Below are 25666 nucleotides of genomic sequence, written 5' to 3'. Positions count from 1 at the left end.
GGGAGAATACGGATGCTGTTTGCTTCCGGGAACCCGTTGGATTTGGAGCAGCAGCAGGTCACTGGGTGCTGCCTGGGCCCCGGCGGGCGCCACTCAGGGCTCAGACGGGGGCTCCTGCGTCACTTCATCCGGGGGCACGGGTGGAGTCGCTTCAGGGAGCTGGGCTCCTTTCATCCCCAGGGACCCGTGGCTTCATTTTGTTTCTAACAATAAAGCGGCTGTGGACTGGCCCCCCGCATCCCGAGGGAACAGAATCCACGACATACTTGCTGTCAGAGTGAATCTCGGAACAGCAGGACTTGGTGCTCGCCGTGCCGGTCGAGGTGGTGGCTCTTTCTTGTGGGGACAGAGAGGAACCAAGGCCACACGTTAATCTCAGCCCAGAGTCGCGAGGCTGCTCCTCCTCACAAAGTCCACGAGGAAACCCTGGGGGGTTTGGGGGGCATCGCCGTGGGCAAGGAGTCTTTACCCCGGGACCCTCCAGGGGTCAGAGGCTGAGCTGCCCCGCAGAATCCGGGGTGGCCCCTGGAGACCCTGGTCCAGAGGGGGTGGGCAGTGCCCTTCTCTCCTGCCCCTCATGCCCCCGCGCCCTGCCCCCCGCCCCCCAGTGGCTCCCGCCTCCCCGAGGGCAAACAGGATGGCGCCCATCGGCCTTGACCTGTTTCCTTCTCAGCAGAGGTGACGATGGCTGCCGAGTGCTGGGCAGCAGCTCCGCCCCCAGAGATGCAGCTGGACGGGACCTGCCTCTGAGCCTCTCCCCAGCGACCGGGGCCTCTGCAGAGGGCAGGGGAGAGGCCGCGACCGTGACGGGCTCTGAGGTGGCCCCATACGGGGCGAGCAGGTCGGGGCCCCCAGACTTCACGGGGGGCTCTCTCTGCAGGGATGACCCAACCTATCACGGCCCCTCGTCCCCCGTGGTGTGAGCCGGGGGTCCTGACCGTGATCCCTGCTGCACACACAGGAAGCCAGGACGTCCCCAACCTCAAATCCAGGCCGACTTTTCTGGAGCACTGTCGTCTCGGGGGAGACAGAGGGCCTGGAAGCAGCTGCACAGAGTGCGCTCTGGAACTCGGTCCAGCCTCTCAGGTGACACGACACATGGTGACCTTGTCAACTCGTGTTGCTGCTCAGAGCTCAGACTCTAAGGCCAGGTCCTTAGGGGCCTTCGTCTCCGCACAGATGGTCCCTGGTTGGTGCCAGGACGTGGCGGGCGCTCAGCTGTTAGAGAGGTCAGAGCCGCGGGAGACCATCTCCCGTGGATGCGGCACCAGTCAACCCTGGGCGTTGGCGTGTGCGTGCACGCACGCTGTGTGTGCACACGTGTGCTCCCACAGGTGTGTGTGCCTGGGGGGGTCATACGCTCAGCAGGGCTAAGCGAGCACTACAGCGGGTCCAGCGTGGGCCACAGACATTGCTGACCTCAGGCCCCAGGGGCCCCTTGGGAGGAAAGCCAACAATGGGGGCCAGCCCAGCTGCCCACCTGGGGTCTGGGACGATTGGGGCCCGTGCCTGCAGCCTGGTGTGCGGGACCAACCGACCGTCCTTTCACTACAAAGCAACTGGCCTTGTTCTGTGCATCTTTAAAACTCAGACCGAGCGACTTCATTCATGTTGTTATCACTTTTTATTACAGAAAATTCCAAACACATACCAAGTAGGCAAGACTCAAGCTTTTCCAGTGAAAATCGCATTGACCTCGCTCCCCTCCAAGCCCCAGCCCGCCCGCTGCGCCTCGTACGGTTCCAGTGCAAACCCCAGACACCATGCCATTCCATCATAAATCTTTCAGTACATTCTCTTAAAAAGGGGGCTCCTAAAAGAGCTACACTTCACCTAAAATAAGTGAACAATATTCATTAATATCACACATCTGTTCATGTTTAAAATTCCTGTTGTCACGCTGTGTCTGTGTTACTTTCAGCTTGTGTGAATTGGGATCCAAACAAGCCCACGCACTGGGACTGGCTGCCATGCTTCAGTCTTTAATCAATAGGTTCCCCTCCAGCTCTTTGGCTTTTCTTGCAAATTATCTTTTGAAGAAGCCAGGTTGTCTCACGGAGTCTTCAGCAGCCTGCCTTTTGCACGCTGGATATTGACAATGAAAAGACATGGAGGAGACGTAAACGCATGTTGCCAAGTGAAAGAAGCCCACCTGAAACGGCTGCGCACTGTGTGTCCAACTACAGGACGTTCTGGAAAAGACAAAACTGTGGACCCGGTGAGCAGATCAGTGGTGCCAGGGGCTGGGGGAGGGAGGGAGATACAGGGGGAGCACAGAGGATGTTTAGGGCAGTGAAAACACTCTGTATGACCCCATGATGGCGGATATGTGTCATTACACACCTGTCTGAACCCATAGAATGTACAACACCCAGAGTGAATTTTAACATAAACTGTGGACTTTGGGTGATGAGGTATGGACATAGGTCCATCAGTTGTAACAAATGTACCGTCTGCTGGGGATGTTGATAGTGGGGAAGACCTCCCAGGCCAGGAGGGGGTGTACAGGAAAGATCCACACCTCCCCCTCAACTGTGCTCTAGCCTTAAGCTGCTCTAAAAACTAAATTCTATTAAAACAATATGCATAAGAAACTAAAACAATACATCGAAATGCTAACGAGGTTAGATCCGGTGGCAGGATTATAGCAATGTTTCTTCCTCATCTTCGATGGGGTCTATGTTAACATTTCACAATTAGATCAATTTTTAAAAGCCAGGCACGTGATCACAGGAAAGGACTGTAAATGCTAAATGTGACTGTCACCTCTGGGTGGTGTGATGAACGGCCTGTTTCCCTTGTTGTACTTGAAAATGTTTCCACCTGGGCAGCACTTTCAAAATGGAAAAGCTTTATGTAAAGATCAGACTGCAGCTCTGAACGTGTGTGCGTGTACACACGTGCACCCGTGTACATGCACACGCTCAGCAGTCCACACTGGATTGAATCTTTGAAAATACAAGGCGTGTACCGTGAAGCTGGCCCTTGTGGTGCGTGAGTGGGTGGCTCCGGTCATCCTCCAGGCTCTTCTGCTCATGTGGGGCAGCCCGGGTCCTTACAGGGAACACCAGTGTCCTCGCCCTGACACCTGGGCAGCCCCCGGCCCTGACTCGGGTTTCCACATGGGGTGGGCACACAGACGGGTCAGACTCACACGACAGGTGTCCCCACGTCACAGCTTCACGGTTGTTTTAAAAACGTGAAAAAACATGAAAAACTCAGATGGGACGAGATCCACCCACGTTTACACAAAATTTCAACATTGCGTTTCTCAAGGAAGAGGGTAAAATTTCCCTACATTTCCAGTGTTACAGACTTTTGAGTGTTTGTAAAAAGTGGCTTGAATTTATGATCTGCTTGTGCAAAGATTTCTCACGGACCCAAGGGATTCTCTCTCCCAATTCCTGGTCATGAGTTTCCAGACAGCTGTCTTAAGCATAAAGCCTGACGTTTAAGTTACGTTCAGGATGGCAAGTTCAAGCTTCCTATTAAAATTTCTAGAAAAGATGTCACTTGGAGGAGTTGCACAAATTACCCAGCATTTCCCTGACTCGAGTGCACGTCTCTCTGTGAGACGGCACGCAGGTCCCCCAGGCAACCCTCCCCCAAGGGTGGCGCCACTTCCTCAGGAGGCTCGAGGGGTCCCGGGGACCTTCGGTGCCACCCCGGCCCCCGGGACGGCTCAGCATCCCAGCACGTGCCACTGAGAACAAGGCTGCAAGGAGACGTTTAACTACCCCCAGCCCTCTTAGGGATATCCACCCGAGGCGCTGTGTCGGGTTTCAGCGGGAAACCTTGAGATTAGTCACGTTCCCAGTTCTGTCTTCTCCGTTTCTGCCCTAGTACAGACCCATCAGAGGGGCCTCCCCCTCGCTGCTCCCCAGGAACGGTTCTGACCGGGAATCCTGGAGCCTCACACTGCTGTTGTGGAGACTGGCGAGTACACGAAGGTACGCTCACCTTGGTGAGGAAACTAGGCGGGGACTGTGCCTGCATCCTTGATGTCTGCCGGCCCACACCTGTCCCGTGTGCAGCATGATTCCCACTCCCCCCCCCACACCCCGATCATCAGGAGGGTGGGTGGCATCTGACCGTCAAAGAGAGGACAAACCACGGGAGGAGGATTCAAGTTCCCAATGACACCTGAGCATTTGGTGAACACCTGGATCCAGCCATACCTGAAGCTCCACCTCACTTCTCAGACAAGCCAGTCGATACAGGAAGACAAGCCCACTGGAGCTGTGGCTGTTACTTGCAACTGAAGAGTGTGAAGAGGACACAGCTTGAGCCTAACACTCACTTTTAATCCAGTAATTAGCCCAGAAAATGGCAAGAAGAAGGTCTGCTGTGCTGACCTAGAGCTGGAAGCAGGCACACCTCCTGTGTCCTGGTGATCCAGCAGCCCAGGGGCTGCCCCTCCACACGACAGGAATGCAGCATCACGGGCACACCCCGGGCTCTGCTTCCTCCACCTGCAGCCTGACCTGGAGACATCACGAAGGAAGGACCAAGGGGCTGTCTCAGACAAGTTCACCAGCATTACCGCCCAGGGGTCTCGGGTCAGCGGTACCGGGTGGGGTCTTCCTGGGGCCGCCCAAGCACACGGGGCCTGTGGGTGAGACCTGGGACCCCAGGGGCGGGACCATGCGTGGCCATGCTGTCTGGCTGACACACTGAATACGATGAGTTTCACACCCTGTCAGCACTGAGTTCCCAGGTCAGAATTGCCTCTGGTTTCCTTGGGTGTCTTAGGTCAAATTTTCATAAATCTAGTGATTAGAAATAACACTGGTCCTTGGCATTCCTAAAGCTTTGGTGCAGTAAGGGAGAGACTAACAGCCACGGACCGGCTTGAGACGATCGTCTGCTTTTCTGTTTCAACGTCCAAGGCCCTGGTCATTCACCCAGGAATCTGCCCCATGAGCTCCCTGGAGGGGAGCAGGACAGGGCAGCTCACCCACGCACGTGGTGCGAGAGCTGGATCCCATGAAGAGGGAACGGGCAGAGAAGACGGCTTACAAAAGGGACTTTTATTAACGGAAAGAAAAATCTGTTCGGTGGGTCACTTATGAAATAGATATACAAAACTTTACATCCGATCTCACAAAGGAGCCAAAGGCTGCCCGCGAGGGAAGGGCCCTTTGTCCTGGCGCCCGCGAGAGCTGCAGGGCCCTGGGGGCCCCAGGCCTGTCCTCGTCACACGCCGATGCGCGGCCTCGCTTGAGACCTGTGCATGTTCTGGTAGCTTCCATCGTGAAAGAGCAGGAGGACGCTGGGTTGCTGCTGCATCAGCCCTCTGCCTGGTCGGACGCCCAGCCTTCACCCTAAGTAATATGCTGCGGTATTTAAAGGAAAAACACCTCCCCACACCCCCCCTCTTCCTGATAAAAAGCCGCAAACTCCAGTCCTGCTGTGCGGCTCTTCTGGGCTCACCCACCCAGGATCTTTGGCATGGCCGCGTTCCCTGCCCCGCTGTCCTTAACAAGTAGGCTTTCTTGTAGTGAAACTTCTAAAAACACCTCTTTATGCAAAACAGTGTGTTTCTGCAGGTGGAGCTCTGCACACAGACATGTCCGACTGGAGGAGGGGCAGCCCCCGGGACGGAGGTGAGTCGAGTGCCTGCCCCGCGGTCACATGAGGTCGCCGAGCTCGGCCTCCAGCGCGGCCGCCATCTCGTCCGCCTCCGAGCTGCCCCCCTCCTCGTCCTCGCAGCTGGACGCTCCGCTGGACTCGCTGGCTGCGTCCTCCTCGTTCAGCTTCCTCTTGTGGCCCCTGCGAGGGAAGCACACGCGCCGTGAGATGCTTGTGGCGCACACGCTCCCCGGTCCCTCGGCCGCTGGCTCCCATGCTTCCGGAACAGCCCTGACAGCACAGGCTGGGCACCAGGGCAGCCTCCGTCTCCAGCAGGGAACGAAATACCCAGGATGTGTGAGGGCGGGAGAGGGAGGGGCCCGGAGCGAGCTCGGGGCTACGGCTGGCGCTGGACAAGCTGCTGGGAAGGGAGGTGGGGACAGCCGCCAGCAGACAGGTGTATGTTTTACACTCACGTCTATGAAATCTATTTTGAGTTAACCACTGAGTACATTCCTGACTGTGGGCTACGATTAATTATTCTGCATTTGGACATCATTTTGGACATCAACAGTTTATAGTTGTTGTCGCACCATTTATCGAAAAGAAAAGTTACGTAGGAATATATATACGCGCCCCCCCCACTACTATGGTTTGGGGAAACCTTCTGAAGGGAAGAAACCCCCCAAAAGATTTACCTCTTAGAGACACAAGAGGCATCTCAAGCAGTCACAGACAGACACACACGAGACTGGGAAAATGACGTGCAAGACTATGACGTCTATAACGTAAGACCTATAATACACACAGAAATTTCTACAACAGACAAGGAATAACCTAATTGTGAGAAACACTCCTCAAACAGAAAAGGGCAGTTGGCAGAAAAAAGGGCCAACGAACACTGAAAAGGATACTACTACGTAATTTGAAAAGCGAATCAAGGGGCCAGTCAGGAAGCACATTCAGCGCTCAGGCTGGCAGAAGTCAGAGGAGAGGGACCCCGGCCCCGGAGGGAGCACGGGACCCAAAGGGGAAGCGCAAGTTTACTGCGACCCAGCGCCGCCCCCTGCTCAGCCGCTCCGGCCTGGCTCATCAGCCCCCGCGGCTGGAGCTGGGCCCCCAGTGGGCGTGAGGACAGGGAAGGGAAAGTAAACCCGAAAGAAACCCCTCCTCTCGGGTCCCGTCGGCACGGGGAGGAGGTCGGTGAAGGAAGGGGGGGCGGCTGGGAAGCGACACGCGGCTGGGAGGGCGCCAGGGTCTGGACAAGAGGACGGAGCCGTGGGGACCCTGTGATGCGCTTTCAGGAGAAACACTGACCAAGGTGGATGCTCGAGCACAGCCACGGCTGGGACGCGGCATCCGGGCCTCGCCAACTCAAGCCAAATCTGAGCAGACGTGCGGCCCGAGGGTGCAGCCCCTCAGACACACTGTAGGGTTAGCTCTGGATGTGCGGGAGATGGTGGAACAAAAGATGGTGTTGAGTGTAATTCATCGGAGGCACTCACACGATTCCCCTTCGCTGAGCGAACATGACAGATAAACTTAGAAACGACGTGTAGATGGAACGGTGTAGAGAGACTGCTTTCTCCGCTACCGTTCAAACTACTGCAAGTAACCCCAATGACAGCCACGCTCCACGGGGCACTGCCCAGCACCGCCTCCCAGGGACAGAACGGGGGGGTCGCGTGTGCACGTGCGTGTGCAGCAGTAACACGCACGAGAGCAGAGTCAGCCCCAGGCCTGAGTTGTGCTCAGCTGTGGGGGGCGGGCAGAGGGGGCTGAACCCCGCCTTCCAGGCCCCCGCTTGTGGCTGCACCGCCGGCGGCGCTGGGAGCGCGTGGGGACGTGGTCAGTCCTCGAGGCTCCTCCCCGACTGCCCTCCACCTCCGGCGTGTCCCGCCTCCTGGGTGTCTCCGGGGTGGGTGCCGTGCGTGCTGTAAAGCAGATCCCCGTCTTCTGGTCACCGAGGGGACGAGCTTCCAGGAAGCACCAAATACAAGGGCAAAGAGGAGGTGTGCCCATGACTGGTGAGGAAGCCCCCGGGTCCAGGAGGAGCCGGGCCCTCTGCCTGTGTACAGAGACCCTCACGCACCCCGAGCTGCTTCAACAAGGAAGCTGAAGCTGAGTCAGTGGACGGCACCCGGCTGCGTCGTCCGGGATTGGTGGTCTCCTGCGGGGACGGCTCCACAGGTGGCGCAGGGGGGCCCGGGAGGGACCCCGGGGCAGGAGAAGTGCAGGGCCCTAGAAGGCTGATCCTGGGGCGTCCTGTTGATAAAACCTCCTGCACTGCATCTGGAGACCCCACTGCAGGGCAGCCTTTTGGGACAGCATGGGCTGCACAGGGTGTCCCCCCCGCCCCCCAGGGAGATGCCAGCTAACAGCTAGGCAGGACCCCACGGCTGTCGCAGCCTCTGTGCAGAGAGACAAATATCGACTGTGCTGAAACCCGGCTGGTCCTGCGGGAGAGACTCTGGGAGCTCGGTGTCCACTCGTGCAGCCGTGTCCAGGGGCCTGGGGACCAGGGTCGGGGGCCACAGTGATAGTGCCTTGTGCTGGGAAGAGCAAAACCTTCAGTCTCTGTTAAATAATGTTTGGAGTGTTCCTATATCCAACACGACTGAGTTTTAGTAATTAAAAATCACCTCAAAGACTGGACATAGCTCCAAGTCGTGGTTAATAAATGCCTAAAATTGATACCAGCTTCCTTTCCTCTCAGCAGAACGTGCAATAACTGTATTTTGTTCTCACAACCAACAGCACAGCCCCCTAGAAAAATGCTAACAGATTTAATTTGGGGAAAATTTAAGGCTCAAGAATCAGCTCAGATTCAACGTGGAAAAAAAGAACGTGAACAGGAACATAAATCACGTATGTACGTTTCCTCCCTCACGTCCCAGCCTCTGAGTTCTTTGCTGTAAAGAGGCACGTGGATCCGCACCTGAAGTCTGCTGTTTAATAAGGTGCACAATTATTTTAGCAACTACGGCAAATAAACACACATTATTATTTTATACCGGTGTCTAACCAACAAGATCAAACAATCCATAACGCATTTATTTTTCCAACTGCTGGTTACAACCAGCTTGGTAATTTTGGCAGAAAGATAAAGAACAGAGCAGCACGGCAGGTGGTAAGGTCACTATTTTCCCTAACAAAAGCTGTTTCAGGTACGTGTGTGCATGTGTCCATGTGCGTGCAGGGGAGTACCTGCCCTGGGGTGTGGAAGGCCATCCGGACCCCAAGGCAGAGAGGACGCACGTGGGTTCCTGCCTGCCCTGACCGGTCACGACAGCGGAGGCTCTGCTGCTTCTTCAAAGAGGTGCACGTGTAGGTCACTGTAACACAACACCGGGCTCCAGGGCGTGTGATCAGGTCAGGGCCACAGGGCGAGAGGGCATGTTCCAAGGAAAAATCGTACGGGCCACATCTGTTCAACTGTTTCTGAAAAGCCTGAGAACTCAGGTGACATCACCTATTTTGAGACAAAGGGGTCTTCTGACCCCTGTCCTGGTCTTGGCTTCCTGCATCTTCGCCGTGAAGCGTGCAGATGGGGACCTCTGAGCTGACCCGGGGAGGGTCCTGAGCTCCCGGGATGTGTCAGATGACGTTCCCCGTCATTCGGGAAGGTGCCAGTCATCACGTCCCCGGCAGTCCTGCCACGTGTGCCCGGAGGGCCTGGCGGTGCCGTCTGAGACGCTGTCCCCAGGACCCTTCAGCGGTTCTCAGTCTCCGAGGCTCTGGGAACGTATCCCGTCTGTTCCTCTGATACGCGGTCGCCCTCTCGGGCAGCTCCTCTGGCCTCTTCTGTCTTGTCTGTGGATCATTCTTCTGTCTCTCTGATGTCTCGTGATTCTTTTTGCTGGAAACTGGACGTTTTAGTTACTGCATTGCAGCCACTCCGGGCCCTGGTCTCCCCTCCCCCCAGGGCTGGGCTGTTCTGGTGAAGCTGCCGCACCGGCACCGCCCCCCCCACCCAACAGCGCAACGTCTCTGGGGTCCAGCCTTGGGTGCGGGCTCAGCGCAGGGAGAAAGGTACACACAACTAAAACAGCGCTGCTTTTTATCCATCACGCTGCAGCGGCCAGAAGCCGTCACGAAGCACTGTATCAGGGAGGGTGGGGGACAGCCAGCCCTCTCACCATCGGCACGACCCTCCACGGTCGGAGGGCAACTCGAAGCAGCAGCTACCAGGCCAAGTGCGAAGGCCTTCCGACCTCGGCGATTCCGCCTTCAGAAATCGACCGTGTGTGAGGAGCTCACACACGCAAGGGGCTGGGGCACCAGGGTGTCACCACGGTGCTGTCGGCTACGCAGGTTAAACATCACAAATCAACACACGAATCGACGGGAAGCCACGTGTCCACACAACAAAAGGGCAGCTCCTCAGCCACAGCCTGGGGAATTTACAACCTGAACCAAGCACCTTGGTCCCAGGGTCACCAGCTGGCAGCGCAGACAGAAGGTGTCTGACGGCAAAGCAGCGACAGGGTGGACAGGTGGACGGCTGGCTGAGAAGTGGCCTTCGGGCTCCACCCCGGCAGCAGAGCTGGGTCTGCTCTGGTCACAAACACCAGGCCCACGTCTCCTCCATCTTTAGAGATGACCAACCTCCCCAGCGCAGTAAAGACAGCCTTGCCTAGGCGACCACCCAGCACTGAGAACAGCTCTCACGCGTGACGGCCTCTGCACACCTTCGCACCGTCTGTCTGCACGCTCGGCTGGGACCCCGGCCACCGCGGCCCTGCGGAGAAGGGGAGGCGGCAGCAGAAGGACCGGGCGGTGGGAGCCCGGGACCCGGGTCAGGAGTTTAGCCTTTAGAAGCGGAGTGATGCTCCTGACTAGTTCACCACGGGACCGGGTGGGCTGGGGAAGGTGCTGAGACTAAACTCTCGGGCACTTAGACAACGGTCTTCGGGGAGGGAGAGCTGGCTTCCGCTGGCCAAGCCTACGCCCACGACACGAGACCCCAGGCCGAGTTTCCACATCGCGCGTCTCCTGCGAGTGGTGGGGACAGGGCGGCGTCTCCAACGCCTGCGGACGTCTCGTCTGGCAAGTGCCTGCCAAATGGCCCTGACTTCTTACTCGGGGATTTACCTCAAGGAGTGGAAGCGCCCCTCCAGCTGCCGTGTGTAAAACAGGCGCCTGACGTCTGTTCAATTGAAAGAGGAATGGATCGGTTCTCAGTGGACAAGCCGAAACCCCACCCCGTCCTTCCATCAGAAGTCACCTTCAAGTTCCAGTGACATCAAGATCCCATAGAAGAGCCCGGCCACTCAGGCCGGCAGGACATGCTGCCAGAGCTCGGGAGAAGCCAGGCTGCGACCCAGCGCGCAAGGCGCCACCGCTCGCGGCAAAGGCCATGGACCGAAATGTTCCGCAGGCAAGAAACAAACCCCCAAACATGTCTGAATTAATTTCAAGTAAAAACGCTACTATGGGAAAATCCAAAGCGTCCACACTTCTATAGCTAGAGCCCACTGACAAGAATGAAACATGTGCGAAAACCACATTCACCAACTTCTGGGCAGAGAAAGGGATGAGCTCCCGAGCCCGATCACGGCGCCTCAGCCCCGACGCAGGGCAGACTCGACGTCGCGTACAGGGAGACGCCGAGCGGCGGAGGGGCAGGCGGGGGCAGGAGCAAGGGTCTCTGGCCACCCAGGGGGAGGCGGCATTTGGGTGCACCCTGGGCTTTGTCCTCATCTCAGATTCCCACACCGCGGAGGTCAGGCCGCACAGCACGGTGTGAAACAGCAGCTGCGGTGAGGATGGTGAGGAGACCGGGGCCGGGTGGGGGGGCTCCTGAGCAACCCCCGCCCTCCCCACGCCGGCCCAGCGCGGACCACAGCCCCGGGCCAGGCCACCGGCCCTGGCGCTGGACTCCCTGGCACCGTGCAGGGCTGAGAGGAGCCGCAGTGGACACAGGCCACACGCCTCTGGCCCCAATGGCAGCACCAAAGCACCGCAGGCGAGGCTTTGCCCGCGTGGCCCGGAGCTGCTTCACGTGTGGGCAGATGATTCCGTGGAGACAAAGCAGGACGCTGGCCCCAGGACTCCGGCCCGTCCTTCCCAGTCTTAGAGAAAAGGCTCTGTGTCTTTCTCTTCACTTGGCGGAGAAAACAGAATCAGGCATGCAGAGCAGCCCGGCAGCACTGGAGCCGGGGTTCTGGGGTGGCCTCCTCAGAGAGGCCCCAGGTCCCCACGTCCCTCGAGAGCCCCACGGGACCCTCACGCTGAGCTGAAGACGCAGCTGAATCAAACAACTGTGTAAGGCAGGGGTCTCTGACCCCTGGGCCTCGGACTGGTCCGTGGCCTGTTAGGAACTGGGCCTCATGGGAGGAGGCGAGTGGCAGGCGAGCGAAGCTCCATCTGTATTTACAGCCGCTCCCCGTCGCTCGCATCACTGTCAGATCAGCGGCGACATTAGATTCTCGAGGGGGATGAACGCTGCGGGGAACTGCGCACGCGGGGGATCTTGGCTGCACGCTCCTTATGAGAATCTAATGCCTGGTGATCTGGGGTGGAGCTGAGGTGGTGATGCTGGGACCCACTGGGGAGTGGCTGCAAATACAGATTCTCATTGGCAGGGAGGTCTGGCTGCACAGAGACCATAATAAATCAATGGCTTGCAGACTCATATCAAAACCCTATCAGTGAGTGGCAGGTGAAAACAAGCTCGGGGCTCCCACTGAGTCTGCACTATGGTGAGCTGTGTAATTATTTCATCATACGTTACAATGTAATAATAATAGAAACAGAGTACACAATAAACGTGATGCCTGAATCATCCCGGAAGAAACCACCCCTCCCCTACCACAGGTTTGATCCCTGGCTGGGGAACTAAGATCCCACATGCTGCGAGGTACGGCTCAAACAAAACAAAACAAAACAAAACATACATATATACGGACATACCAATAAGTAAATAAAGTAAAATACAATAAAGTAAAAAGGAAAGCACCATCGTACCGTCCTACCTGATTCAGCGTCGGCACTTACAGTCCTAACAAGCTGAGTAACCCCGAGAGCAGACACTGGTGTTGGCAGCTGCCCTCGGCCCACGCCCTGCACACGCGTGAGGTCACGCGGGGTCCAGTTCTCACCACAACCTGCCTCCGAACACTCGAAACCCTGGGAAGACCAACGCCCCCCCCCCCACAGAGGCTGCGAACACACCGCGCAGCTGGACACAGAGCACGGGGCCGCCATGGGTGGACAGCACGCTGCTCCTGGCCGTGTCCCGTCCTGGGTCCACACACAGCAGCCCTCCAGACATGAGCGGGGACTCAGGGAGAGGAGCCCCACCGCAGGCTCCTGGGCCGCTGGGACCACACCTGGGCACGAACCACCACCTACAACAGACACTGTGCGCTCCGTGAAGGGGAAGTGTTACATCTGCCCAAGTGGTGACGGAATCATGAACAACTTGATAAAAATCGAGGGCACCACAAATGTAATATTCTAAACAACCTGTAACGTGCTTTGTATGTTCAGAAACAGGACAGTGACCTTTGCCCTCTCAGGACCACCCAGACCGACATCTTTAGGTCTCTTACCCCCTTCACTATTGCCTTGGAAATGATACCCGCACACCATGGTCCGTAACAACACTGGGAAGATACAACAGGATAACAACAGCGCACCGATCAACACGGAAGGCGTCTGGCGCTCGCGGGTCAGCGCACAGGCCCCCCCTCACCTGGGCCCCCCGGCGCCTCCCAGCCCCTCCCCTGCACCTGAGCCCCCCTCCTCTCCTGGGCCCCCTCACCTGGGCCCCCGGCCGTCTGCTGCATTCCTCTCGGTGGGTGGCGCGGACCTGAGCGTGGGCCCCCCTGGGGCCCTCAGGGCCTCGGGCTGCCCGGGCCTCCGTCCCCGCTCCCGGTCCTCCGGATCTCCCGGCTTCTTCTTCTCGCTGTCACTGTCATCGCTGCCCTCTCCTAGGATGTCATCCACCTGACAAAGGGCCAAGAGTCAGCACAAGATCACCTTTCTGAAGAATCCACGCAACGGCCCCTCCCCCGGGAGTGACACCACAGCAGATTTCTGCACGGGCCCCGCTTCCCGCGACTAAGCACGCAGGACACCTCGTAAAGCTCCAACACGGGGCCTGCCGCGAGACGGATGCTTACAACCAGCACCGAGGAGCGTGGACAAGGCCCACGGGGTGGACGACGGGAGGCAGAGGCGGCCCGGGCCGTCCCTCCTCCGCACCCACCTCGCCGGGTCCTGGGACCCAGGCGGCCGCGTGTCGGGTGCCTGCCTGTCTGTCTTCTCTGACAGACCTCAGGCTTAACTGTTCACAGGCACGGCAAGGGAGGGTGGTTGGGGGGCAGGGGGCAGGGGGCAGGGCCCCGACGACAGCTGACGCCCACGACGGAGGACGGGCCCACGTTTCCTGAACATGGACCCGCCGGCACATTTTCCAGGGAGGAGCAGAGACCCCGTGTCCCGTCAGCTAGAGTAACTACGTTCTTATGGCCTCAGAGCGGGGTCATCACTTAACAAGTCTGATCTGTGACGCTGCTTCACGTGTGCGAAGCGACAAGAGGTCTGCTCATCGGGCTCTGCCCCCGGCTCCCAGCCAGAGCCCCCAACCCCCCTTAGTCTCCTGGACGAGGGAACACCTTTGCTCTAATGAGGCGACCGTGGGGGACTCTGGGGTGGGGCTGGTCACCCAGAAGCACCAGCGGATGAGCGGCCTGGACCTTTCTGCCCCACCCCACCCCCAGGAAGCCTCCCTAGAACCCCCAAGGCACAGGGCTCGGGAGCTTCTGGCCGGGACCCTCCCGACCTCACCCGTGTGCCCTTCACCCGCTGCCAGTCAGGCCTCGACCGCGTGCCCGATTCCGCGTTTCCCAAGTTCTCAGCCGTCCCGGCAGGGCTGTGGGAACCGACAGGCGGCCGGCTGGTCAGAAGGACACGTGACAACCCGGGGCCGCCCATTTACGACCGCGTCTGGCGCCGGGGAGTCCCGTGGGCCGTGCGCATCCTGTGTTTCTCGACTGCTGGCTGCGGCTGCGGGTGAAGGTCTCAGGGCAAAGCCAGGTGGGCACTGCCACACCCCTTGTCAACCGAGCAAGAGCGACCGTCCACCAAACGCTCAGGGAACGACCCCCTGCGGCTCCAGCACAGCAAGGCTGGAACCCAGCTAACAGCCAGCACTCGAGGGCCGCGCGGCATATGAGAGACAGAGGGCGGCCGGCGGGGGTGACGAGGGCTGCGCCCACGTGGGCTCTTGGGCATTTTGAACTTTAAACTACGGGGCGGGATGGCTACTTTATCAAGCTCAGAAAACACGCCAGGGAAGGAAGGCTGTTAGGTAGACTTCACTCACGGGAGCTCCGACTTCTTCCAGCAAACCACCCACTTCTGAGCCCCGAGTCAGGGAGGCTCCCGTGGGGCCCAGAACCCAGGACGACCAGGGGATGCCCCCTCGGCGCCCCTCCCACGCCCGCAGCACCCTCCTGGGTGTGTGCCCTGCACACCTGCTGCTCCCCATGGCTCTACTGGGCCCGCTTCCCTTTGAGAGTCGTGGACTCGCAGTGCACGGCAGGGACACCTCGGGGAAGGCACCGGAAACGGGACAGAACGGGTGTCAACCCTCTGATTAAATTCCAGGGGAGGGGGGGACACCCCCTCTACAGAGCAGCTCTGACCAGCGACCACCAGCCACACCCTGAGCGCTCAGGCCAAGGTTGACATCTTTGAACCACTGTAACCAATCTGAAATCTATCAACACGCAGTTTAGGGAGGAAAGATGCACAGGGACCTCCCAAGTTAAAATGCGGAAACATTTTAATTGACAGTTAAAGTGCTGGCTTTATCGTCAGGGGTCACAAGATCTTCACACGTAATATACCCTCTCGGGTTAAACTAAAGGCACTTAACAAAAAGCATCTAATTGTATTAATTCTACCAGGTTACTGGCACTTACACTTCACTGGTCTATTTAGTTGGATGTACTTAACTTCATTTTGATAAGCAAACCTCCTCTTGTCAAATTTTGCTCTGAAAAGACTTCAGGTCTTTAACTCTGCATCCCATCTTTGCAGGGGAAAAGAAAGAACTAAAAGAAGTCAATCGTTTAAAATCTGCCTGAACCACGCAATCTCAGCAGCTCAGAGACTGCGGGGCGACCCCAGCCTGGGCCGCGTGCCGGGCCCCCCACGAAGGGCTCGCGCCTCGGTGGCGTTAGCACCAGGCCTGGCGGACAGCGCGGGCTCATCCCGCAGGAGGTCTGGTCTCATCTAGACCCTGCTTGGTGTGCTCCCCCCGGCTTCCCTCACATAAAGTTCTGTATGAGGACAACTCTGCACTTCCTGAAAAACAGGGATCTGTAATGAACCATTTACTTCGTAAATGTTGTTTTAAAAATGCTTGTGTAAATATTTAAAAATCTTAATTAAGGGAAAATCTAAAAGCAAGTACGTGAAGAGAAATACAAAGTTCACTTTTCCCTCAAGTACTGAAAGCTCTCAAAGGGCAAAAGCACGAATGACATCAAATGCTCTTGGGAATGTTTCCATCCATCGACTTGGAAGATGCAGAATCACGAAGACTTAGTAAAACTCATCTCAGCTTCTGACCCGTGGAAGCGAGGCAGACGGGGAAGGAACAGAAGAAACGGAAACAGAGCAAGTCCAGGCCGAGAACGGCCACAGGGGACACGGCCTCGTCCCAGCCCTGGGCCCAGCACTTTCTTCTCACCATTCTGTTACTCTGCCTGCAGAGGGAGGGAAGCTGATGCAGCGAGGGCCGTGCGCAGAGCACGAGTGAGCGACTCTAACCACTGACAGCGCCGCCTGTGAAGAGGACGCGCCTCCAAGGACCACGTGCGTGAACTCTAAGCTCTGGTCTCAGGCAGCGCGCTTCGGGTGAGGTAGAAATGACACGCCTGGAGGGTCTTTAGACCAACGCCAACGTACTCCTCTCTTGGCCAGAAGAACAAACGTCCTGGTCACTCTCCTTGATAGGCTGCATTCTCACGAAATAAAACCGGAAGCATTACTGGGCCTATTAAACTTAACTTTCTCCAATGACGTTCCCGTAACGTGGAAAAGGGGACCGGAAGGCAGCCGTGCACACACCCGCGTGGTTGACCCTCGTCTAGACTTCACGCTTCAGGTGGACACCGCCAGAGTCTGCTGTCCCCTCGGCGGCCACGGAGGGGACGCTCTCCTGGGGCCCACAGAGCCCTGTGTTCCACAGGAAGCGCCCCGGTGGCCAGGCCTCGGGCAGCCATCTGCCCCCGACGGTCCCCGCATGCTTGGCACCCACCTGCCCCCCACGGGCCGGCCCAGCAGAGTCTGCGGAACAGGCCCTCTGGGACGTGAGAGCCAGGCTAGGACGCGCCTCTACCTCACTATCGGCTGACTAACGTGCTGTTTCCACGCGTGCATTATCTTCAACCTCAAGTATTTCTCCTAAAGCCCAACGTGCGGTACCTCAAAACACCTGGCGTCCATGACAGCGACTGCGGGGCTGCCCACCTCCTGACACCCAGATGGCACGGCACGGCGGTGAGACATGCTGACGTTGGGAGCCTGTTCCCCACACTGACCCTGACGGCCCGCCCGGGAGCACCCGCCCCGCCTCAGGCTCGGATACAGTCCCGAGAAGAGAACCGACCTCACACGGGTGTCGAGGCTGACCGGGCTGCACAGAAACGGGACCACAGGGCGAACCCGGCCAAGCAAAAGGGCCGAAGACAAAAGGAGGAGAAGATTCAGGTGGTCGTGAAAACAAAGCATTAAACCTCTGCAGATACGTGCTGCTCCTAAAACACGCAGTAAGAACCCCCAGTACCCGAGAAACGTGTGCTCTGGCCTCACATCAGCTCAGGTTAGCCCACACACGGCGGCAGGAGGGCAAGCGGGCGTCAACCCCGACCCCCTACCCGTGACCATCTGTGTCCCGCTGGGCTGGCCTTTCCCATAGCCCGCTTCCATCCCAGGGGAGAAGGAGCCTGGACGTCGTGACCACCTTTGAAGAAATTCCACAACTGGCCAAACTAGTTTATGCCATCAAGGGCAGTAAATTTAAGTCTTCCACCAAATGTGAGGTTTTCAGCCATTATCTCCCCAAGTATTTTTTCTGCACCGATCTCTCCCTCTTATCAGCTCAGACGACACAAACATTCAACTTCTGATTTGACCCCGGTGTCCCTGAGACTCTGACCCCCCTGCCCGGTCTGTTTTCCTGTTGTTCCTCAGGGTGATTCCTAGAACCCTGTCTTCAAGTTCACGTAATCCTTCCTCGACACTCCCGTCACCAGGGGTCCTCCTGGTGAATTTCAGGGCATCTGCCTGAGCGTGTGTCCAGTCCTGATGTTTCCACGTGGTTCTTCTTCGTGGTCTGCACTCTCTTCAAGGCTGTGCCTCTCCCGATGGCCACGGCCACGGCCACGGCCACGGCCACGGCCGCTGCTGCAGTACTGGTCTGACGACCCCAACGCCTGGGCTACCCGGGTGGGCGCCTGCTGTCGCTCTCCTGGGCACCGCCCGTGCCTGTGTCCGCATGTTGAGTAACTGTTAAATCGTGTGCTGGACATCCTGAATATCATGTCTTGGTAGGAGCTCTGGAGAACGGGGTTTTGTGTTTTAGCAGGTCACCAGCCCAGTCAGGCTAAGATGGAAAGTTCTGTCCTGCCGGCCGTGGACCCTGACGTGAGTTTCACGCCTTTGCAGTGCTGTCCGCCCCACACCCAGCACGACTGGGATCGACTTCTAACAAATAGTCGAAGACAAAAGAAGTGGGAGGAGCAGAAACGGAGCCGGAAGCCAAGGCAGCACACGGGACACGCGCACACACACGCGGGCCACCGCAGAGCGAGAGTAGCGCAGGAAGGTGGCTGAGGAGGGAGGTGTGCCGTGCGCTCAGCGCGCCTGCAGGCGTGAGATGCAGCCGTGTCAAGCGCGCCAGAGGAAGAGTGCAACCCTGCACTGGCCGGGGCCACACGGGCGCCGTCCACACGCACCCACATCTGCTCCCCCAACACGTGTACCGTTTGTGCATTGTGCTAACTGGGCACCTCCAGCTGAGCAGACGCCGCACGGCAGGCGCTGTGAGAACTTTCCACGCTTTTCTTATGCATCTGCTAGTAACAAAAACACATGCTGACGGAACTGATCCCCAGCAAAAACATGCTGTGAGAAGACGCCACCGCCTCTGGGAAGCGACAGCTTTATGGCAACCATGCAGAATGGAAAACCGCATCAATCCTACGAATCATCGTAATTTGCGCAAAGAATCACGAATGCGCTAACGGCCCTGACTTTTGAACACAAACTCAAACACTGCTGGACACGCCTGCTCCAGCCTCCCAGCTCCCTAAAGCTGGGTCTTCGAGTAGCTTCTGGGATCACCTGGCTTCTTCTCCATGTTTTGAAGCTCGTGGAAAATGCGCCTCTTATTCATAACATAATCCTCACAAGACAGTGTCTGCTGCCAGCACAGAGCGCACCCGCTGGCAGGGGTGGGATAAGCAACTCTGCAGATCTCCCTGGGGCAACAGCCCCGTGACGCGTGCAGCAAAAGGGACCACGGTAGTGAGGGCAGCAGGCTGAAACTGCCACCCACGTGTGCAGCGGTGGCCTCTCGGGGTCAAGGCACCACCTTCGGACACGTTGGTTACTGTGTATCAAAGGCTTTAACCCGCCAGATAGCAAACCTGTGCCTGAGGTCTCAGGTTCTCCAGTGAGACGTGTTAATGTCCATGGATGGGAAACGAGACAGGACTTCCTTGCTGTGCTGACGGATGGTGCTCGCTGGTCCACACAGACCCACATATCAACAGAAACAAAGCACGCCCCCAAACTATCACATAAAGTCAACCTCCTCCTTGACAGAGGCTGCCGCGGTGCTGAAAGGGAACTGCTGCCCAAAGTCCGCACGCAGGCTGCACGCGTGGAGGCCACACCCTCACCGCTTCCGCCTGAACCATGGCAGACGGGGAGTTGCTGAGCCTCTACTCAGCAAACAGCTTTTTCACGTGAACCAAAATACACAAATACAACCATCTGGCATCAACAAGACAAAGACAGCGGTGATCACACCAAACGTGGGTATACTTTTGCTTCTTTGAAAAAGGCAACGAGGAGGTTCTGCTCAGATTCTGGGTCTGCAAAGATGCTCATCTGAAACGCCCGCCTGCGCGTGGCGTGTTACAAGGACAGAGGCTTTCCTAATCAGGTTTAGGTGCAAGCTGCGAGTACAGAACACCTTGCTGCTGGTGAGATGTGCCTTTGGTGAGAGGAGCTGACCCTGGAAATGAAGGGTTCCGGGCGGCTGGGGGCTGGGAGAGGCGTCTGTGCTTGGGACGCCCTGGCTGGGGAGCCCCCAGACATGGTCCTCAAAGTGTAGAGCAGACAAGCACCTGTCGCTGCCAGTCCGGGCCCATCTGAAGAGCCCCCTCTGGTGGAGTAAACTACAACTACAACAGGCTCAGAGCCACCGCCCAGATGAGCACCCAAGCAGCACCCTCTTCAGTAGTCCTGTTTCCCTGAACTTTAAGGACAGGGAATACCTCTCTGGCCTCAACCGCCTGCTGCGGCTCCACGGGGGCCTCCCGCCCTTCGTGCGGCCCTGGGGACCACAGCCTGGCCTCCTCTGGGCAGAGCTGCAGGTGGTGGGCACGTTCTCTGGCCAGCTCTGTCCAGCCTCAAATCCTAAAGCCCCACACGGCCCCCACCCTGCCATGCAGGGAAGATGGAGAGCCGGGTGCCCGCTCCCCTGGTAATCTGGCGCCCGGCACTGACTGAGCGGTCTCTCTGGGACCCAAATGTCACTGGGAATCGAGCAGGACCCCCTGAGCACAGCTGGACACCAACCCCTGGTTCCCTCATTTATAAAACGACAGCCATGTTTGCTGGAATCCCAAGTCCAGGATTTCTCTCTCCTTCAAAACCTTTCTTCCTGAAGAGCCAAAACTAAGGTTTTAAGGCTAATTTTCATTTCTGAAAGAAAAGCCAGGTTTCAGAGTGACGGGAAGTGTATTTAACACTGTTATTTCATGTTAAGATTTTGACACCCTTTGATGTGCAACAAACAAGTAGCAAAATCGTCGCCACTGGGCTTCCCTGGTGGCGCAGTGGTTGAGAATCTGCCTGCCAATGCAGGGGACACGGGTTCGAGCCCTGGTCTGGGAAGATCCCACATGCCGCGGAGCAACTAGGCCCGTGAGCCACAATTACTGAGCCTGCGCGTCTGGAGCCTGTGCTCTGCAACAAGAGAGGCCGTGATAGTGAGAGGCCCCGCGCACTGCGATGAAGAGTGGCCCCCATTTGCCACAACTAGAGAAAGCCCTCGCATAGAAATGAAGACCCAACACAGCCATAAATAATAAATAAATAAATAAATAAATAAATAAAGCAAAAGCCAATACAAAGCAATTGATGATTATTTAAAAAAAAAAAAAAAACTCGTCGCCACTGCCTGACAAACTGAACCGGGTCTCTGCAGGTGTCCAGCAGGGAACCCACCCTATCCACCTGGGAGGACTGGGGCGAGGGGGTGGGCAGGAGGAGAGCAGTGAGTGTCCAGCTGTCCCCCGCCAACCCCCAGCAGGGAGCGTCCCTCACGTAGAACAAGGAACATCCTTGATCAAGAAGACAGGCTTACGGCTAAAAAAATTCTTCTAGGAGAAAACATTTTTATGAACAAACCCCAGCAGTGTACTGGCTAAATGCTCAAAAGGGCAGAAAACGGCAAACAGAGAAATTCGGCACATCTGAAAGCAGTTTAAGCGTCACGGGATAAATTATCGTCTGAAGATGATGGTCTGAGTCGCTGGTAGGATTCTATACTGAATATAACATTCTTCTGCTACCGCTGGAAGTATGCTGAAACGCATCTCTGTCCTCAGGGCTGTCCCTGGCGTCCACGGTGGTCCGAGGACGACTTCTGTCTGCGCAGTACGAGTGGCCGCGGGAGCTGTCGGTCTCTAAGACGCAGATCCGAGGGCCGGATGGGTGTCGGTCCTGATCCGGGCCCAGCTCCGTTCAGTGGGACGTGAGGTGTGGTGTCCACAACGGTGCCTGCGTAGAACGGCAGCCCCAGAGCCATGCTGCCCAAGCCACCTTCCACAGGCTGGGGCCTTCTCTGAGGGGCCTGACCTAGGATGGACGAGGGGCACACAGGCCCTGGGGCAGGCACGGGACACAGGGCAGGCTGGTGGGCGCTCCCACTGCTTCCCTCGTGGGCCAGAGACAAACAGCTGACTTGCAAAATTATCTATAGTTTAGTTTTGTCCTGGTCCTAAGGAGAATCCCCTCTGTATTTAATCTTCACTTCAAAAGGGATTCTGGGTCCTATTATCATTATTCCCACGATTAAGCATTTGGAAAAAAACACCACTTCTACCCACGTTGCCTGAAACCTGTTACTGGTGTAACAGCCAATTCCCAGTCATGATCTGGGTGTGTTTCAAAACCTACGTGCAACCTGAGAGGGCAGAGGGTGTCTTGACCTGGGCCCTGCGGACGCGGGGGCCGCCCGGGCACTGTAGGCTGCTTGGCGGCTCCCCTGGCACCCACCCACTCGACGCCAGGGGCCCCCTTATTAGCGACACCGCCAGACACCGCCGTGGGCCTCGGGGTGGAAGGGGGAGGTCAGGCCCGTCGGCGCAGAAAACTGCCGTCTATGTTGCCAATACAACAACTGGTCGCTTCCTGCTGTTGTCACCGCCTCTCCCACACGTCCCGTGGAGACCAGAAGGCCGGGCCGGGGCTCACCTCCTTGTCCATACTCTCCAAGTCCTCCTTACACAGCGTGTACAGCGGCATGGTCTCCGACATGCTGGGCTGGCGCTTCCTTCTAGAAGGACCAGGCTGCTCTCCGTCTTGATTAGCTGGCAGGTCTTCACCAAACATCTGCTGGTGATGTGGCTGAACCGCTCTGAAAGGAATTTCACAGGCCCCATATGAGGAAAGTTGGTCTGAGGTCACCTTTCCAGCCCTGAATCAGATTCTCAATTCTCGGGATAGGCACGCGCGCGCGCGCACACACACACACACACACACACGATATCTCAGCTGTGGAAACACACGCTGTCTCGTGGACGGTACCTACTCAGGCTTGATATGGGTTTGTTTACGAAACCAAATCCCTGCTGGTCCAGCCAGGCTGTGGGCCAGTCAGGCTTGCCCTTCTTTGGGCTAAAAGTGAACACTTAGCTCATCCCATCAACAAACTGCACTGTCCAGAGCATCCGCCTGGCGCGATGCATTTGAGAACAAAGGGCAAAGGTGAAGAGAGACGGTGAACTCTTGCCCAGAAACGAGCCGGAGGGCTGTTTATCCTCAGAGTAAGATCAAGCAGCCGTAAGATTTCAAGAAACAAACCATTTCTATATCATCCAGGCTATAAAGGTAGAAATAACGTGATGGTGAATTTAAGACACAGAGTGCCCTGCGTTGTAGTGAAAGTCCATCCGCCCACAGAGGGCAGGAGCGTTCAGGGTCATGCGTGTGGTTTTATTAAACTATTAAATATCAACACTGCATGAGGAACCAGCCTTCTGTTCCCAGAATGCTTCTGTCCTGGAGCCGAGCCCCAGGCTGGCGTGACAGTGACTGTCCTCTGAGCTACCCTCTCCGTTCCACCTGGAACAGACCCCGGAGCACCCCTGTCCCCCGCACACGCTCCCATCCCATGTCAGGTCCCCAACATGGGTCAGTGCCCGTGACAGCCTCAGAACTTAAGGGGCTTCATGAAGCGGGTGGCCGTGCCTTCCTTTGGAGCTGGCCAGGGCACCTCACGGCCACCAGGAAACTGAAGACGACGTAGCAAAACCTTGTTACTCTGAAGAAAAATGGTGGTAATAATAAATCTGAATCACAAAACTGAAAGGAAGCAACTGTACTGGGCTAACCACACACTATCTGATGTGGTTAAGATCTCTGACCCAGAAACATGAAGGACCACCTAGAAGTAGACTTCCGAAGTCAGACTCTGTCCCCAGCCTCTCGACGGCCTGCCCGCCTTGCCCGCCTCCACGTACTCGTGCGGCTTAAGGGCTTCCTGTCCTGTCTTCTGACCTGGGCATCAGGCTACACTTCAGCCCACCCCCCCTCACCGTCACCCCACCGCCCAGGGCTCCTCTTACGAATACGGAAAACAGCAGAAGTACCTTTGTACTAGCACAGCCTCCCTTCAGACCCAGAACGGGGAAGGTGAGAACACGTGCACCCCCTACGGAGGGCTCATGGGCCCGGGGGCCAACTGGTCCTCAAGGCAGCGGGGTGTGGGCTCGGCCTGAGCTGTGCACAAGCACCTGAAAAGGCAGGATGTTCTTCCACGTGGAAGATGCTGAAAATCGGCCACCACGCTGGGGGCTCCTGAGAACCCCCTCAGGGCATTTGCAAGACCCTCCCTCTTCTAGAGACACACCGGGCGTCCCCACCGGATGGCAGGTCACACCAGGCGGACCAGGAGGCAGGTGGGAATCCCGTCTTCTGCGAAGCCAGAGAGATTCGCAGAAATGCAGACGAGCCGCCCTTCTCATTCCATTTCTTTTCGATTTGGAGAAGAGCTATTCTTCGTTAAAACAGTGTTAACGGGCAGTGGTTTATTGCTCTTCTGAGATGAATGAAAAGCAAGTACGTTACAGGCGCCTCTGTTTTGCTTTCTAACCTGGTGAACACCAGGCTATGAAGCCCCCAGGACCGACAGCTGGAGGCCCAGCTCACAGCCCCCCGCCACCTGCCTGCGCGTCTCCCCCCAACGGGAACGTCGCTGCGAGACGCGATCAAGCAGATTCCCTGTGGCTTCTGAATCGGCTCCGCACGCACAGCCCGAGCCCCAGGCCCCACGGTGGCTTCTCTGGTGCCTCCCGCTGCTCATCCCGGGAACCGGCAACTGGACACACCCACGGGCAGGCCCGGCTCATGAGCAGCCGCAGCCGCTGGCACAGGACCGGGCAGCAACCCTGCCTGCTGCCTTGCCTCGCCCCACCGCGCCGGGGCCGGGCCCTCCTCCCAGCCAGCGGCCACGGAGCCGGCGGCAGAGTCGCTGGCAGAGCAGAGGCTTCTCGCCTGGAGGAAGCTCCTGAGCAGTTTTCTTTCTATGGGTCATGCTTCCACGGTCCAGTGTGTGGACCCTGCCTGGTCCGAGATCCTAGTCCTACATTTTCTAAGCAGGTCCGTGACGCACTGCAGTGTCAGTGGAGCCCACCCGCCTGCAAAAGCCGGGAGGCATCAGACTGTCGTGGACCCCGTGCCAAGGCTGCCTGGCAGTAACACTGACCCCCAGGCCGGCGTCAGCGGAGGCCGAGTGGGACCCTGGACTTCTTTTGCCCCTGCCCGGCAGGGGTTAGGAGGTGTCTTATAACTTCAGCTGCGGGAGCACAGCCCGCGAACGCCAGCTAAACAGAAGGCTTCAGCAAGGTCCAGACTCTCAGAAAGAGACCTGTCTCCAGGTTTCAACTGAAAACCACCTGTCACACCAAGAGCCAGGAAGATCTCCAACTGACTGAAAAAAGACAATCAGGAGATGTCAACTGAGGTGACAGGAATGACAGAATCGTCTGACAAAGGTTCCAAAGTATCCGCAATAAAAAGAAATGCTTCAATAAGCAATTACAAGCACACTTGAAATAAATGAAAGAAACAAAGAGCCTCAAGGATGAAATAGAAAATAAAAGAACCAAATGGAAATTTTAGAAGTGAAAACAAACAAAAACATGCATTGGGTGGGCTCAGTATCGCGACAGAGCGGACAAAGGGAAGGAAATCTGAATCTGAAGACACCCTAGAAAGTTCTCCAAGTAAACGACAGGAAACAGACTGAAGAGGAAAAACGCACACAGCCTCAGGCCCACGGGACGAGAGTGAGAGTCCACGTTCATGTCACTGGTGCCCGAGAAGGAGAGGAGAAACACGCAGAGCTGAAAAAGTACTTGAAGAATAATGGCCGGAAAGAAATGCCCCAAATTTGGCAAAAAAGACGTGAAACTTTCAGATGCGAGACTCTTAAGTGAATCCACAACAGGATAAATACCCACATCCATATTAAGACACATAACCATCAAATTTGCAATTCAAAACAAGGAAAAAAAATTTTGAAAGCAGTGAGAGAAATGCTACTCCAGTTACAAGC

The 25666-nt window shown here is 57.1% G+C and overlaps 1 protein-coding gene across 7 annotated transcripts in view; it reads right to left on the bottom strand.

Moving 5' to 3' along the window:
* Positions 1–5010: 5010 nt before the first annotated feature.
* Positions 5011–25666, bottom strand: part of CTDP1 (CTD phosphatase subunit 1) — a 46887-nt gene continuing 26231 nt past the window's right edge. For 5 of the 7 annotated variants that reach the window (XM_082641735.1, XM_082641737.1, XM_082641736.1 and 2 more), the window contains exons 11-13: positions 22303–22465; positions 13340–13524; positions 5011–5772 (exon numbers count right to left, since the gene is read on the bottom strand). In XM_082641735.1, the coding sequence (XP_082497861.1) occupies positions 5631–5772; positions 13340–13524; positions 22303–22465 (490 nt within the window). In that variant the 3' untranslated portion in view covers positions 5011–5630. Of the gene's footprint in view, positions 5773–13339; positions 13525–20982; positions 21607–22302; positions 22466–25666 lie in introns of those variants that run through there. The other 2 variants (XM_082641739.1, XM_082641741.1) reach the window with 2 other exon arrangements.

This window comes from Mesoplodon mirus, assembly GCF_964341445.2.
Source record: "Mesoplodon mirus genome assembly, chromosome: 13".
In the NCBI taxonomy this organism is placed as follows: domain Eukaryota; kingdom Metazoa; phylum Chordata; class Mammalia; order Artiodactyla; family Ziphiidae; genus Mesoplodon; species Mesoplodon mirus.
This window is presented reverse-complemented; position numbering and strand designations above follow the sequence as displayed.